This window comes from Manduca sexta, chromosome 11, assembly GCF_014839805.1.
Source record: "Manduca sexta isolate Smith_Timp_Sample1 chromosome 11, JHU_Msex_v1.0, whole genome shotgun sequence".
In the NCBI taxonomy this organism is placed as follows: Eukaryota; Metazoa; Arthropoda; class Insecta; order Lepidoptera; family Sphingidae; genus Manduca; species Manduca sexta.
The window spans coordinates 3,124,614-3,139,908 of record NC_051125.1 but is presented as its reverse complement, the minus strand read 5'-3'; the positions used below and the strand labels follow the sequence as shown (position 1 = coordinate 3,139,908).

Below are 15,295 nucleotides of genomic sequence, written 5' to 3'. Positions count from 1 at the left end.
ATTCCAGAACCCAACTGGTCAGATTAACATGCGAGACGCACGCGTAGAAGACGTCGAGCACGTATCAGATTCTGATTCTGAAGAGAAAAACGACGACGCCCGCAACCACCTCACCGTCGCCATCTACCCGCAGCACCAGGTAACTGGGGTCGGTGACTAACCTCATACTACTAGCATGCGAGAGTAGACCAGCAACTGGACCGTGTTGTGCACGAATGAACCAACCCATGAGTAGAAATTGAAGTATTTCCAAACTATCGAAGATTATCTACACGGCAGCGTCACTGCAGAGTCGGGCAAAGGCTCAGCCTTACTATCCTTGCCTATAAACAATTCAACCGCTAAGAATTTTCCTAAAAAATGAGACTTGTGAGTCGATGTTTAATATTGACGTTTGTGATTGGTCGGGAGACTAATACGTCACATCACGTGGTAGTTTCGCAACCAATAAAACGACGCTGTTTCGTGTCTTGTGTTTTTGCAACATTTTATTATACAGGACATTTTAGATTTTTTTTTATTTGGTTTTGCAGAACTATTTTATTGTTACATCGTAATTTATAATCGTAACAACGCGATATTATATTTTTTGTTACATAATATTATATATTATTTTCAATAGTTGGAATCATTACTTTAATTTTGATGAGTCTGTCGGTTGGATGATTTAAGTATTTTGAAAGCATGTCAACTATTCTGTTTGTTTGATTTTCGAATCGATCTGAAGATAGCAATAGAGATCCTTTATTAAAATCGGCCTTCACAAGTCATTTCTAGGATAGATGACTGATTTTGAATTAGTTGCTTGGGATTGCGAGTGGATTTATTAGCGTGATGTAGGTAGTCGTAAAAAAGTAATAAGGTAGTTATATTCTGCGACACCGCTAGAAAACAATACTCTCGATGCCTGTCGGATGTCCAGAACTCAGTAATGTTTAGTACAAGTTGTGTAGAACAATAATAATAATATCAGCACTACTACTACTCTAAGTAAATCCGTCATAGCGGCAATATCACTTTTCCAGTCAGAAATACTCACGCACATAACATATTCACACTAAACTACAAAATAATAAAAAAAAAATCAAATTAAAACCGTTTATATATTCATCATTGTTTATTCATCGTCACTGGATTCTTTTCGATCGATTTTTGACACAATGTTAGAAGCAAAGATGAATTATTTAATATAGTCAGGAAGGTGTAGAAAATTAAAGCATTTCATTCAATTAAGCATGGGTCACAAACAAGTTTGCATGAATTTAGACAAAACTTTAACAATGTATATATCTTTGTGTATATTATGTGTAAAATAACAGAACGGATCCGGTACATGACCAGTGACCATTTATTTATTGTGGAAATCTCTACAAAAAACCTTCCAGCGGTTTTTACAAGAAGCACCAACAAATTAAGACTTGCTATTTGTAACACCAAAAAATAACGTATCCATAAACTGTATAGATAATTTTTTTTAATAATACCCAGGAAAAAAATGTGTTTATTTTTCCTTTAATTATAGTATAAGTACATAATAATATTTTAGCCCAAACGTCATCGGATCAGGGGAACGCTAAAGAAGTATTTTCTCCCCTCTGTCTAGGGTTTGGCACATACAGATACAAACCTCAAACAATTCTTTTCTCGTTAGAGATTACAAACAAACCATTTTTTAAGTATATTCCAAGACATATTCATGGTTGTTTCCATTCCAGGGGCCCACGTACCTTTTGTTTGAGTGCAAAGCCGACAAGGACTCGTGGTTGTACCATCTGACGGTGGTCAGCGGTGGCGGCTTAAGCCAGGGGACGCACTTCGAACAACTCATACAGAAGCTGATGGAGACTGACGGAGATCCTAGTGAGTAACTGCCTTTATAGATATAGTGTGTACTATATTGAATTTAAATAGTCAATAAAAGTAATTTGTAATAGTTATTTCAATAAGAGTTTTATAGGTCTATGTTCCAAAATTATTTTACTAGTATGTCTCTAGTAGTTTTATCAGTTGTTACATGACCTCTATCACAATAAAAAATGTCAAGATTTTGTTTTATCGACCTTTATTTCCATCCATCATTGAATTCATTCTTATGGTATTTATGAAGATTAATTCATAAGTATTGTTTTATTGCAGATTGTGTGTTGTGGAGGCATCCAAACTTATTGTATTCGAAAGAGAACCTCACGTCGCCGCTTACTTCGCTCAATTCTGAAGCGCTACAAGCGGAAGCACTTAAGTTGTTCAAGGTTAGTTGTAATAATGTATTTATAAGAAACTGTAATAAGTATGCTGTTTTATATGTATGTTGATTTTGAAATCCTTTTGTGATTAAGTAAAAATGTAATTCTTTGTCGTTGCAACGTAGTTGAAGATCGTGTTAACTTTAATTGGTTAATGATATTTGTAATATGTATAATGTAACGTGACGTGTGTTGTGTGGTGTTGTGGCAGTGCGTGCAGCTGTTCATGTCGGTGTGCGTGGAGCAGGCGGGCATCGACTACCACGTGGTGCTGGCGCAGAACGCGCTGCAGCAGTGCCTGGAGGTGCACGAGCTGCAGGACGAGCTGTGCGCCGCGCTGGCGCGCCAGACCGCGCCGCACACGCACACCAAGCACGCCGTGCAGGTACCGCCCGCCGCCACGCCGCGCCGCCTGCGCCTTAGGCCCGCCAAGCTTACCTCTGTGAGTGCAAGCACACACCAACACCAACACCAACAACACCAACACCAGGATCCGAGATGGGTTTAATAATCAGGATTTATATTCAATTCAAAAGTCAACATTTTTTCGTTATATCTAGCTTTTTCTTTATTTATTTTAAATTTGTGTGATTTAAACCCACCTTTACAATTTTTATGGGAGTAAGTAAAAAAAACTATAAAAAAAAAATTGCGCTTTATTTACTCTCATATGAATTTTTCTATGTATAAACATTTATACTATTGTTCTCTGACTTAGTGAAAAATATCGATAATAGTTTTGTAACAATAATTTATTTCTGTCGACTTTCTTCAAAATAAAATAAAACAGTAACCTAAGTGAGAGCACAACAAACTCTTTTGCTATAACCACGAATAGTTTACGTCGTAAACGCAAACTATTCGTAAACGTGTAGCATACGATATAGCATGGCTTTCGATGTAACAATTACAATTTTTCAGAGAACAAACGAAGATTAATTTCTCAATGTGTACATAATTATCGCTTTTATCAGCAAGGGCTTAAGCTTCAAGCCATATGCTTTGCTTTTCTCATATGTTATCATTCGTATCGATTCACGAGTGTTTCATACAACTATTGGCACTTTGTAGCGAACGTTAAATGTGCGCTTGCGTGCGCACTTGTAGGGGTTTGTTGGTAATAATTTCTGGCATTATTTCATGGGTAGTGAATTTCCTTTCGATGTTAGTCTTTCTGATGTTCCTGGGCGTAGAGCAGTATTATTATTTAGGTATCAAGCATTTAATTGTTCATTCGTTTAATTTCATAAATATGTACTATTTTTTTTATTTTTATCATTAAATCCCAGACGCTTTGTACTTATCCTAACCTAAATCCCCGAATATGATATTTTCCACAGTCTTTGCTCCAAGTTATAAATAATATTACTCTCTATGTCTTAGATTACATCAGTCAGATTTCTTGATAGTCAACAATGTTTATTATGGGAGATATCTTTGGGAAAACCGCCTCATAATTAGAGCACATTGTGTATTATAGCGCTTGAGAAAACTAATATTTATTTTGCGTTCAAATCTGTAAATATACACTAACAAACCATATTACTAGACAGCTTTGTGTGTTGCAATGAAAAAAAAAATAAAGCTTCAAGTGTCGTGGTTGATCAATTTGGAATTGTGTATGTGAAAAACAATTTATTGGCTTCATTTGGTATTAAAAATACAAAATTACCAATCATTAATGTGGAATATTATTTGAAAAACAAATATTCCAAATTCGATCGTCAAAGTTCTGGCAACATTAGAAAAAAATCAGGCTGTGTACAGAGTACAAATACATAATGTTGCCACAACAAAAAATAGCGGTTTGTTACGTCATTTTCAAATGGAATGTTGGTGTAAATTTTTGTTCCCTCATTTTTTTTCATCCGAGAATGTTTGCCCCCCACTTCCCATAGACGTAGGGAATGATGTTATTTTTTGTTTAATCATTCATAATCTATAATAGCTAGTGTTTCTATTGGCACTGTTGGAACTCTTTGTATTGAGATGTTGCAAGTTTTTAGTATGTGACCATGTTTGAATGGATATTAGTGTAAAGTTATTGAACATAAGGTAAGTTTTAGGAGTATTTATAGTATAAAATTTGTGTGACTGCATAATGTTTATCATTGTTGTATATTAACTAAATATAAAAAAAAGAAAAAAAATCAAAAAACATTTTTTTTTATAAAATTTGAAAGATTTTAATCGACATTTTAATTTGTACAACTTCATCTTTAGTAGAGAATCAGTAACTTATAAATGGCACTTTTAATCAACTTTTTATTGCTATTACTAATTTTCTTGGTAATGAAGCATATATCAGGGATTTTGATCATTACATTATAACAAGAATAATTTTGGGTCAGTCTGTTCATCTAAAGAAATGTTTATGTCATAACAAAACATTGCTCTTAGCAACTTTTAACGTATTAAATAAAAACGATTATGCAGTCTCGCAACAATGTCACAATATGTCACACTGTACAATTAATCACAAGTATTACATAGAGGAGAAATGTATATAAATGGGTTGCTAGTAATAACGAATATAGCACATACAGGGACGCCTAGTGCAGTCTAATAGCACACATATTGGCATAACGCACATGCACTAACCAAGCATTGGGTACATGTTTGGTCCAACTAGTATTGGCGTCAAAATTTACAGCTATTTCTGATGTGGTTCGATAAAGGCCAAGTGTCAGTAGCTGTGAAATTACTCGAACACAACACATTCTTCATTTGAACATTTTAATAAAATTTAAATCTATTAACATCTAGATTTTTTTTCGACACAAACCCTTAACGTCATAACGCTATCTATCAAACTCAAAACTCCACATTAAACAGACCAACAGTACATATCATCGAAACACTAGGCAGTATGTCACAGGCATAAAAAAAAAAAACAAAAAAACAAAAAAAAACCACGCCAGTAGCCTCGCCCCCCGCATAGTGTGAGAACACCAACATTTCATTTGTACAGCAACTGCTACTGTGCGCGACACAGTCGCTGTTCACTTGCGACACGGGCGCGTCGTCCGTCGGCGCCGACAACAAGAGCGACGCGCCCGCGCACCACGCCGGCTCGCCCAGCTCCGTGCAGGTAACTAACGTAGGGCAGGGCTGGCGAACTATTGGCACGCGACTACATTATTCAGCCACACCAATAATTATTATCATTGAGAATGTATGCTAAAAAAATCTTGGTTCATTGGCGTCGCCAGCTTTTAACTTTGGAGACAAATCTCAAAGTGGCTCGGAAATTTCATATTCCTAGTCGCAGTATATTTGTGTAGCATCCAGAAGCAGCTGGCCATCCTCCCTTTCTCCCGGGGATGCCCGTGGTAAGAACTTAAAAATGGTTGCCAATAAGGGGTCACACGGATAGCTAATGCCGCCTCCGGGTGGCACGTTATAGGAACATCATTATTTCCATAAATACTGGCACGTGAGCCAATGAAGGTTCGCCATCCCTGGTATAGGGTGTGGATTGGAGTTCCTTTGCTAATAATATTAGTAGATAAATGAATGAACAGTTTGCGAGGGAACTGTAGCTTATTCTTAAAGATAAATAGTACCATTGATTTAAGATTCCATTATGAATAAAAACTGTCGCTTAGTTTATATATTATACTGTACAAATTAAATATGAAAACATTACAATATTTAAAATTATTTTACCAATTTTTATATTAGGATCATATGACGCTAAGAAGGTTGACGAGGAAACTTAGATTATTTTGTTGCATTTTTACTATATAATAAAGGAACTCTAATCTATTATTTATTACACCACGAATTCACTTAATTGTAAAATGTAGAGAAGCATTACTGTTGTCCCCAGTACACACAGTTAACTGTTGGATAGTCTTTAGAAAATACAATTATCACAGTGCCGTATATTCCGTAATGCAAATAAAAAATTAAGCTTCTGCGTTGTTAAGTGGAATTGGTATATATTCATGTGGATTTTTGAAAAATACAAAGAAATAAAAATGTGATCTAGGATGGAATATGTTAGGGCTATTTGCATTAACAAAATAAGTCAAATCTCACTACTAATATTAATAAACTATCTTGACATCTCTGGACTGATCTTTGATATGTAATCAATATTACTCCATTATTTTCGAGATTGACTCATAATAGATATCGATATTGTTAATTTCGACCATAAGGCGATATAAAAGAATTTAAATTCAAATGTAAGGATACGAGGAAGACTTTTAAAGGTTGATTATGTCTTTACTTGGTTTAATTTTGCAAATTTAGGTAAAAATTCTGAACATTTCTGCTATTTTGTCATCTTGATAAGTTTGAAAAAGGCCTGAATTAAACAAAACATTTATTTAGAATTTAATACAATACCTCCTGAAGCCAATAAATGTATTTTTATAAACATGAAACATATGAGAAAGGCAAGAACTTCGAAATATAGTTATGTTACAATAGGTACATTGGGTTGCCATACTATAAAAAAAAATACTATATCAAATAACCTCACGATATATGAAAATCACAAAATAATTTAATCATATATATTTATTTAGCATATAACGAAGCGAGTATATTTCAGGCTCCATTATTAGTGGATTGTAAAAGCAACCCGCCCACGTACAGTTTCGTCCAAGGCTGGCAACTCTTGGCACTGGCCGTGAGCCTCTTTGTGCCCCGAAACAATAGACTTTTGTGGTACCTGAAACTACATCTGAGCAGGCATTCAGATTCAAAGTAAGTAAATCATGAATTAAAAATTAATTTTTGAAAAATTTTATGAAATGTTTTTCTTTCAAGCATAAACTTAGCTAGATTTAGTAGAAATATAACAATATCCTTGATTTTTTAGTTTGTTATATTGTTTACTCTATAAATACATTGCTTCATAATGATCATTGTTCCATTTAAAAAAAATGCGAACTACTAGTCTCGCTTTAATAAAATCCTAGTGATATACAAACATATATTATACATAAACTAAAATACTTTACATTTTTCAGAACGGAATGCGGTAAATACGCGGCGTACTGTTCGCGCGCGTTAGAGCGCACTATACGCAACGGCGGTCGCGAGGACAAACCCTCTCGCATGGAGGTGCTGTCCATACTGCTCAAGAACCCCTACCACCACTGCCTACCCCACGCGATACCTGTTCACATGCTTAATAATACTTATCAGGTATGAATTTCCAAACCCGAGACATTCTTTAACAATTGTGTATTTTTAGATGGGAATGTATATACAAACCTACACAATGTTACGTAAATTTATGAAAGGGACTGGAAGGTGATGAAGAGAATCAAAGAAATGAGACGTAAATTCTTTAACAGCAAATTAAAAAATGCAAACATTTTTCTAATTAAAAAGAAGCTTCAGAATTTCATAAAGCTGGAACTCAAAACCATGACTACGTTCCATTGTTTAAGACAATTGAAATGAAACAAAATTTAATTCAGTAATATTTTTTCTTCTCAGGTTATAAGCTTTGATGGATCGACGACGGTAGAAGAGTTTTTGGCGACCCTGAGCACGGAGCTGGGATGCAGGGACGCGGCCTCATCAGGATTCGCACTATTCAGCGATGACCCCATAGAGAAAGATTTGGAACATCACATCAAACCTGATAAGAAGGTAATGGCATCATTACATAAAATAATAAAATTATTTCTTTATTGAACTATATTGAACTATATTATATATTCTATAATACTTTGGCAAATTTATCGTATCGTTCAATTTAATAATTTATCGATTTCAAGCAACCAACTATCGATTTTCATTTTATAGATTTGAGTTATATTAATATTTGAATTTTAAGATTGTAATGATTGGTATTTATTACAGTTATGTGACGTGATATCGAAATGGGAGACGGCGCTCAGAGAGAAAGGTTCTGGCAAGTTTGAAAATTCCAGAGTTATTCGATTGACGTATAGAAACAGAATGTATTTTAAGAATTCAGTAAGAACAGAAACGGACAAAGAAAGATTGTTGCTATGTTACCAAGTTAATCAACAAGGTAAGAACTTACTGGTATTCAAATATAGTTCGTGGAAATATAATGCCAAAAATATGTACTTTATTGAAAAAAAAATAATATTTCGAACTCGATTGCTAAGCTTGTCTGATTTTGTTTATTTATAATCAAAATGACATACTTTAATGTTCAGCAAATAGTCGACGTTAAGATTTATTTTATCTTATCGATAGTCGACAATCGCGAAACTATCGATATTGTTACTAGTTTTCGAGGTCACTTATCGATAGTTGGGCAACTCTAATTTATTTATGTCCGACACAAAAAAGTGTATGAACTAGACCGAGTTATTTCAATTGGTCTATTGTTGCAATCGGATTGTGCTGGTTGATTGCTCGCGTGTGTGTGGTATTGTTGGAACGGATTGTGACGGCTAATTGCGCGCGTGTGTGTGGCGAGCAGTGGTGGCGGGGCGGTTCCCGGTGTCGCGCGGGCTGGCGGCGGAGCTGGGCGCGCTGATGGCGCAGCTGGAGCTGGGCGACGGCGCCAGCCACGCGCACCTCGCGCCGCCCGGCGCGCTGGCGCACCGCTTCTACCCCTACCGCTACCGCGCCGCGCTCACGCCCGACCAGCTCAGGTACCGCCACTGCTACTCACTAAAGTAACACTAGCAACTAGAACTTACGATATGTAATTTATTTTATTAGGATCCTTGCATACTTATTAAAATGTTTTATAATGTAATTCGGTAAAAAACAACACTTTTAAAAAATCAGGTTTTTGGTGCGTAATTTTTTTTTAAATTCACGATTAAAAATATCCCAATAATCCTGTACTTAGATTAAAAAACTTGGTGTCGAAAAAGAAAAGAACTACAATATGTTCCTTAATGATATCATTACGATATTTATTATACTGACTTTTAGATAATCCTTGCAATATAATATTTCAAATGCAGAGAATTAGAAGAAAAACTGCGAGCAAAATGGGCGGCACTGAAGGGGAGAAGCACGGCGGACTGCGTGCGGATATACCTCAACTGCACAAGAAAGTGGCCCTTCTTCGGGGCGACGCTATTTCAAGCTAGGGTACGAACACAAAAAATGGTCCTTTCGAACTTTCTCTTAATTTTTTTTATCATTTTATACTTTAACAATCGTATTATGATGGTAAATTTAATAATATTGATAGACGCGAGCGAATCTATTAAAAAAAAATCATCGCTGGCTACAGAAATACTTTCGCCAATAATTTACCAACTAACCGATCGCTACGACTGTCCACGACCAACTGCCTCGATCTGTCAAACGGTCAGTGTTGTTATAGCAAATGAGTATCACAAATACCCTCACAACATTTTTTTATTCTAACAATTTTTTTTTTTTTTTACTCCATAATATTCATCTTTTAAGATTTTCGTACATCATTTCTTCTTTATTTTGTTATATGGCTAAAAATACCTATTATTTAATTTTATAACGGTACATAAACTATCTCTTACAGATAAAACAGCCGGATTTGTCTATGGTGTGGCTGGCTGTATCGGAAGAAGGCGTGACGGTGCTAGAGCTCGCGTCTATGGCCGTCATCGGACGGTACGCGCTCAACTCTATTGGACTCTTTGGAGGATTACAGGTAAATAATTAATTATACCTTACTTGTATACCTTAGCAATCTACATCTGTTTATAGTGATCTAAGGTTCGTATTATTAATCTAATCCCACTTTGAGTACAATCTTATGAAGACACTTAAAGTACTGAACTATTCAATAAACAAAATTTGAGCTGTCAAAACCCGTCACATGCTGCGACTTAACATATTTGTCGTGATGTTGATAGCAAAGTACAATGTAGGTAGGTATTGTACCTGTCTTTTCGGGTGACTAGCACCTCAGAACCCCCCCTCTGTGACCATAAAGGGCGGGAGTAAATTATAATATAAAAAACCGCCATAAAATCCGAAAAATAGTTTTATTTAAATATCGTATATTAGCAAAGATTAATTCAGTGTAAATTATCCTTAAAGGGCGTATTGATGCGATTTTCTAGCTTGTCTTGATATTATTTATTGACAGGCGTTGTTTTCCTGTGTAAAATTGTATACAGTGCCGTTTTTTCAAATGGGTGTGGATGGCTAAATCAGAACTAAAAGATATAATATTTTAGTCTTTATCAAAATCAGACACGAGGCTCTTTTGAATATGTTTTATTATTCCGAAACTAAGTATTAGTCATCCACACCCACTCGTATAATTTACTCAGTACTTTCAGTTAAAATACTACGTCAACGCCACTCCGCACTACGCCAGCACGGGGAATACGAATCAAGCGAGGCCAGTGGCTATGTTCATAACTATATAAATTTTAATTTATTGTAATATACCGATTGTATCTTTTCAGGATGATCTGATGATGTTAATTGATGGAGAAGACGCGACGAGCCCAGTTCACAAGATGTTGATCAGTCTCAATAAACCAAAAGTAAGTATCATTGTGTACGTATTTTATATATAGTACCAAACTAGGGTATTTCTTGTAGTCTAGTCACAATAAATATGTTATATCATTAAGCTACATCTAAACAGTTTTTTTTGCCAATTCATTCTACAATTTCATATATTTTTCATTGAAACAAGCATGTACAATGATTGTTCTAAATGAGTTCCATTTGTCCTCCAGATGGCAGAGCTGACGCATCTAATAGCCGACTACAAGAACGCCGTCCTGCGCACGGGCACGGGCACCCCGCAGATGAACTCTCTGACCCGCAACGGATCCCACCGCTCCATCCGCAAGCCGACCTCCACGCTGCCCCACTCCAGCCCGTCCACGTTACCCCACACGCACCAGCTGAGTCAATCCCACCACACCCACCACACAACCGGGCATAACACTTTAAACTCGCACGCGACGACGATGACCTTGGGGTCGGATCGGAACGCGACCTTGACCCTTAGCTCGCACACGTCAACCTTCAACCAGCATGTGGAAGCCCGCGTGCTGTCCCACGGCCAGCCGGACATATTAAAGTCGACCCCAGACCACCACAGGAGCGAGAAGAAGCGAAGTCACACACAGGACAGTGGCGTCGCGTGATTCAATTAGTGGTGACGCTGTGGACATTTAGTGTAGTGGACTGAGTACGATGTAACTGTTTTATACATGCTTGTATCTCTGTGTCGCGGGTAGGTAGAAATCTTTCAATTCATTTTTTAATATGATTGTTAGAATGTTTTCTGCGTAAGTGCAGGCTTCCGACATATTTGGGAAGTTATATTCATGTTGGTACGCAGATGTGTGTGTCATTAGACTGAATCTGAAATAATATGTGAATTTTCAAGCTAAGCCATACCTAGTGGCGTTGATTTCAGGATTATAATAATTATTTATTTTAGATCCTCGTAAATTCTTGTTATTTAAAAAAGAAAACTTCTTCTTCATGGTGCTCAAAATGTGCTATTTTTATCGAAATATACTGGCATATTTAAAACAGTTATGTTCTGTGCATTTTATATGAGAAATTAATTTTGGACATTTCTTGCCGGATAAAATGCATCGATATTCGAATTTAGCTAAAATGAATTTTGTCAATTTTACGTCAAGGATATTTTGATAATTTCCTAGAAATCATAAAAAATTACAGAAACATTCAATTTAATATCTCTTATGAGATGCACTTGTACTCGAATGTACCAGCATTCCACCAAAAACGTTAATTCATAAACGAAATAATTCAAATATACCTCATATTTTGTAGTGTCGATCGATTCAGCCTTAAGTTTATCGGCTTCTAATAGTTTATACGGTTAGTTATTAGTTTTATTTTGTCGAAGTTAACGGAGCGGAGTATGTTATAGTCTGTACATTGTGTGCATGGAAGAGAGTGTTTGTAGCTACTAAATATACTGTTATGTAAATTGGAACAACTGTATTGGAAATGGAATAATTATATATAATAGTGACTACTTCCAAGGTGACTTAATTCGTTATATAATTGAACGGAACGTATATAACAGGTTGCAACAAATATGTTTAATTTTGACATAAATATTTTATATATTGCACAAAAAATATCGACTAGCAGTTATCCAATTTATAATGACAGATATACTAAAAACATGTGCAGAGTTTAATAAATTCAGAAACACTAATAGTTAACTTAAAAAGGTGCTTTTCGTGTAACTCCAATGTTACTTTGTGTATTTAAATCTCAAATATAGTAAACAGCCGTTTATGTATACATTCAATATAAATTTTACAAACTCTGTACATGAATTAGTTCATAATGTAGCATGTGTAAAGTATCGAGTCGCCCAAGTATTAACTGTTTTCACAAGTGCTATTAGACCGTGACATGGCGTGTGTTTTCAAGTCACGTCTCGTGACAATATGTCACAAACTTGTAACGTGTCACTTATGTGATACAATTTAATATTCCGAATATGCCAACACTAAACTCTGCCAATTAGAAGACTTCTAAAAAGACAGGGTCGTGGAAACGTCGTTATGTTCTCCACTAGCAAGTGAAATTCAAATGGAGGTTAAAATCTCAACTTTCCAATTGGTACATTCCTTATAAAATCGTCAACATCGAATAAATTATCTAAACATCACATATTCAACAATCACAATTGGAAGGCGCGAAACTATGGACTGATGTTTGTAACATTAAGATCTTCAACGAATATAAGACCATTATTATATATCGTGTAGTCGAATATAATTAAATCTTTGAAAAATTGTTGATATTGTAATGTATGATTCAATCGAATGCTATTGTATGTTCATTAAAGGCTCATCTCATTCTAAGTAGGCCTAATGCGGTTGTTAACTATAATGTTAATCATTCAATATTTGTCGATAAATGAAATGTCGATAGAATAACTAAGTTACAAAAATAGTTGTCGACTAATTCAAAAAGACTTACATTAAAAAGACCACGTATGTCGATATACAAAATTCTTTACATTGAAAAGACATTTTGTCGATATTTGTAGCGTCGTTAACTGACTATGAATTCTAAAACTTTAAATGTTGATTCGTGATATTTCAAGTAATTAGGCAGAGGTTGCGCTTTTTATACGAGGTAGTGTAGACACGCCGCCGCGCCGATACAATATGCGATGTCGATAGAAATCGATTTTATTACGATACCCGGTTGTATGAAGGATTTTTCATCGACTATAGGTAGTTACATTTTGTGGGCATTTTTACTTGTACTGTAAAACTGTACATAGGAAATATTTTGTATATTTTTGCCTTTATTGTTTTAAGGGTTTCCGTGGTAATCGATGATAGCCAGTTGTATATCCTAATTAGTGAATAGTATAACGCTGTTAGAAGTAAACGCGTCACATTAGACATACGTTCGTCCGCTATAAGTTATTTTTTATTATGAATATTAATTTCTAGTCGTAGTCACATCACGGGATCCCGAGCCGAACTATCGAATATAATTTTTATACTCTTAGCTTTGATAGATATATTTCTACGGATTTTATAAGTAACAATATATAACAAAGATTACGTTACCAGCTTGATGTGTGTTGCTTTTTTGCACATTTCATACAATAAAGAAGGATCGGTCGCGTACGTATTGTAGATAGACGTGTATATAATTTCGATGTAATCTTGGCCAAAGATTTTTATCGATATTTTGTAAATATCGATGTTTGTCGACGTCGATAGTTTTGTCGAGAATGCTACTTTATAGCGCTAAGTAATTTATTTTCATTCTTTAGACTATTTATATATTTAGTCTTCATTGTATTGTGAAAGTATTGAATTCTCATTCAATATCGATATTTAAATATTATGCATAATACGAATTATATATTTGGTCCAAGACCTTCAGACGGTAACATCATATACTCTGTCTATGTATATTTTCTCACATAAGATCTGATTGTAAGTTATTAATATTAGATGTAGTATATAAGTTTATATTAATTAACGCAGTACTTGGTTTACGTTGGCAACAATTCAGTCGACATTACATTTAATGCTATCGTCTCAAATGTATATTTTTTATATTTCTGTAACCTTCTTTATTGTATGTATAACACATGCCACAACTGGCTTATTGTAAACTACAAATAAAACGGCAACTAATAGTGGTAGTGTAATATAGATTAGTGGCTAATCGTTCATCAAATATTATGAATCATGTAATGTTTCGACCAATACGCTTCCGTGGCCAAAGCGCCGCGGCGACTGCACCTTGGTCAGTATCGATCTTTGTACTTATAAAAAAAAGGTTGATAATGAAAGTAACCGCTTTTTAAAAGGGTTTTGTAATTTCAGTTGTGTTTAGGCAAGTTTTATAAATAAAAATGTCGGTAAAAATATCTGATAATTTCCTAATAATAGTTGTAAAAGCAATAAATGAAAACAAAACTAACAGCCAGCGTACATTGGAATTTTCAAGATAGTTTAAGGAAAAATTTGTTCCAAAATGAAATTATTTGCTTCATGAATTACAAAGGTCGATACTGAACGTGGTGTGGCAGTCAGCTCTTTAGTTATCAAACATCTCAATTGCACATTTTTGCATAACACTTAACTGTTGATAATTGTACGTATAGACTATTTAATGTATATTTTACAGTTTAGAAATGATGAATTTTATTTTCTGAATCTTCTATTGGATTAAGTTGTGAGTTAAACTTAATTTATTATTTATTTTCGTTGTGTAATCGTTTGTTCAATTGATTGTATAAATTAGCTTTGGATTAAGTTAATATCGGCCTAGCTCGAAGAATAATCAGTGGTTGGGGCCTAAAGTTAACATTGCATTTACGCGATTTACATTATTTTTGTTTGACGATGCGGAAATAAACTTGTATTACTGATCGACTTGTTTTTTTGCATATAAGTGTAACTACTGGACATAACAAGACTTAACATCTCATGTCTCAGGATGGCGAGCGCAGTGGAATACCAAACAATACTTTGTAATTCAAGGTGTTGGTGATTCTGCTGTTTATGGGCGGTCATATCTCTTACCATCACGCGAACGGCAAGCTCGTCTCGTCATTCAAAGCAAATTCAATATAAAATCTCTTATATTACAAACAACTTACATAAAAG

The 15,295-nt window shown here is 35.1% G+C and overlaps 1 protein-coding gene across 8 annotated transcripts in view; it reads left to right on the top strand.

The window, feature by feature from the left end:
* Positions 1 to 15,058, top strand: part of LOC115452964 (uncharacterized protein CG43867) — a 341,602-nt gene extending 326,544 nt beyond the window's left edge. For 4 of the 8 annotated variants that reach the window (XM_037437428.1, XM_037437431.1, XM_037437433.1 and 1 more), the window contains 14 exons: positions 8 to 148; positions 1,716 to 1,860; positions 2,137 to 2,249; positions 2,455 to 2,685; positions 5,215 to 5,334; positions 6,808 to 6,962; positions 7,229 to 7,406; positions 7,704 to 7,859; positions 8,073 to 8,247; positions 8,668 to 8,842; positions 9,164 to 9,293; positions 9,709 to 9,840; positions 10,607 to 10,687; positions 10,886 to 11,302. In XM_037437428.1, the coding sequence (XP_037293325.1) occupies positions 8 to 148; positions 1,716 to 1,860; positions 2,137 to 2,249; positions 2,455 to 2,685; positions 5,215 to 5,334; positions 6,808 to 6,962; positions 7,229 to 7,406; positions 7,704 to 7,859; positions 8,073 to 8,247; positions 8,668 to 8,842; positions 9,164 to 9,293; positions 9,709 to 9,840; positions 10,607 to 10,687; positions 10,886 to 11,302 (2,349 nt within the window). Of the gene's footprint in view, positions 1 to 7; positions 149 to 1,715; positions 1,861 to 2,136; positions 2,250 to 2,454; positions 2,686 to 5,214; positions 5,335 to 6,807; positions 6,963 to 7,228; positions 7,407 to 7,703; positions 7,860 to 8,072; positions 8,248 to 8,667; positions 8,843 to 9,163; positions 9,294 to 9,708; positions 9,841 to 10,606; positions 10,688 to 10,885 lie in introns of all 8 variants that reach the window. The other 4 variants (XM_037437426.1, XM_037437427.1, XM_037437430.1 and 1 more) reach the window with 4 other exon arrangements.
* The last annotated feature ends 237 nt before the right edge of the window (positions 15,059 to 15,295 follow it).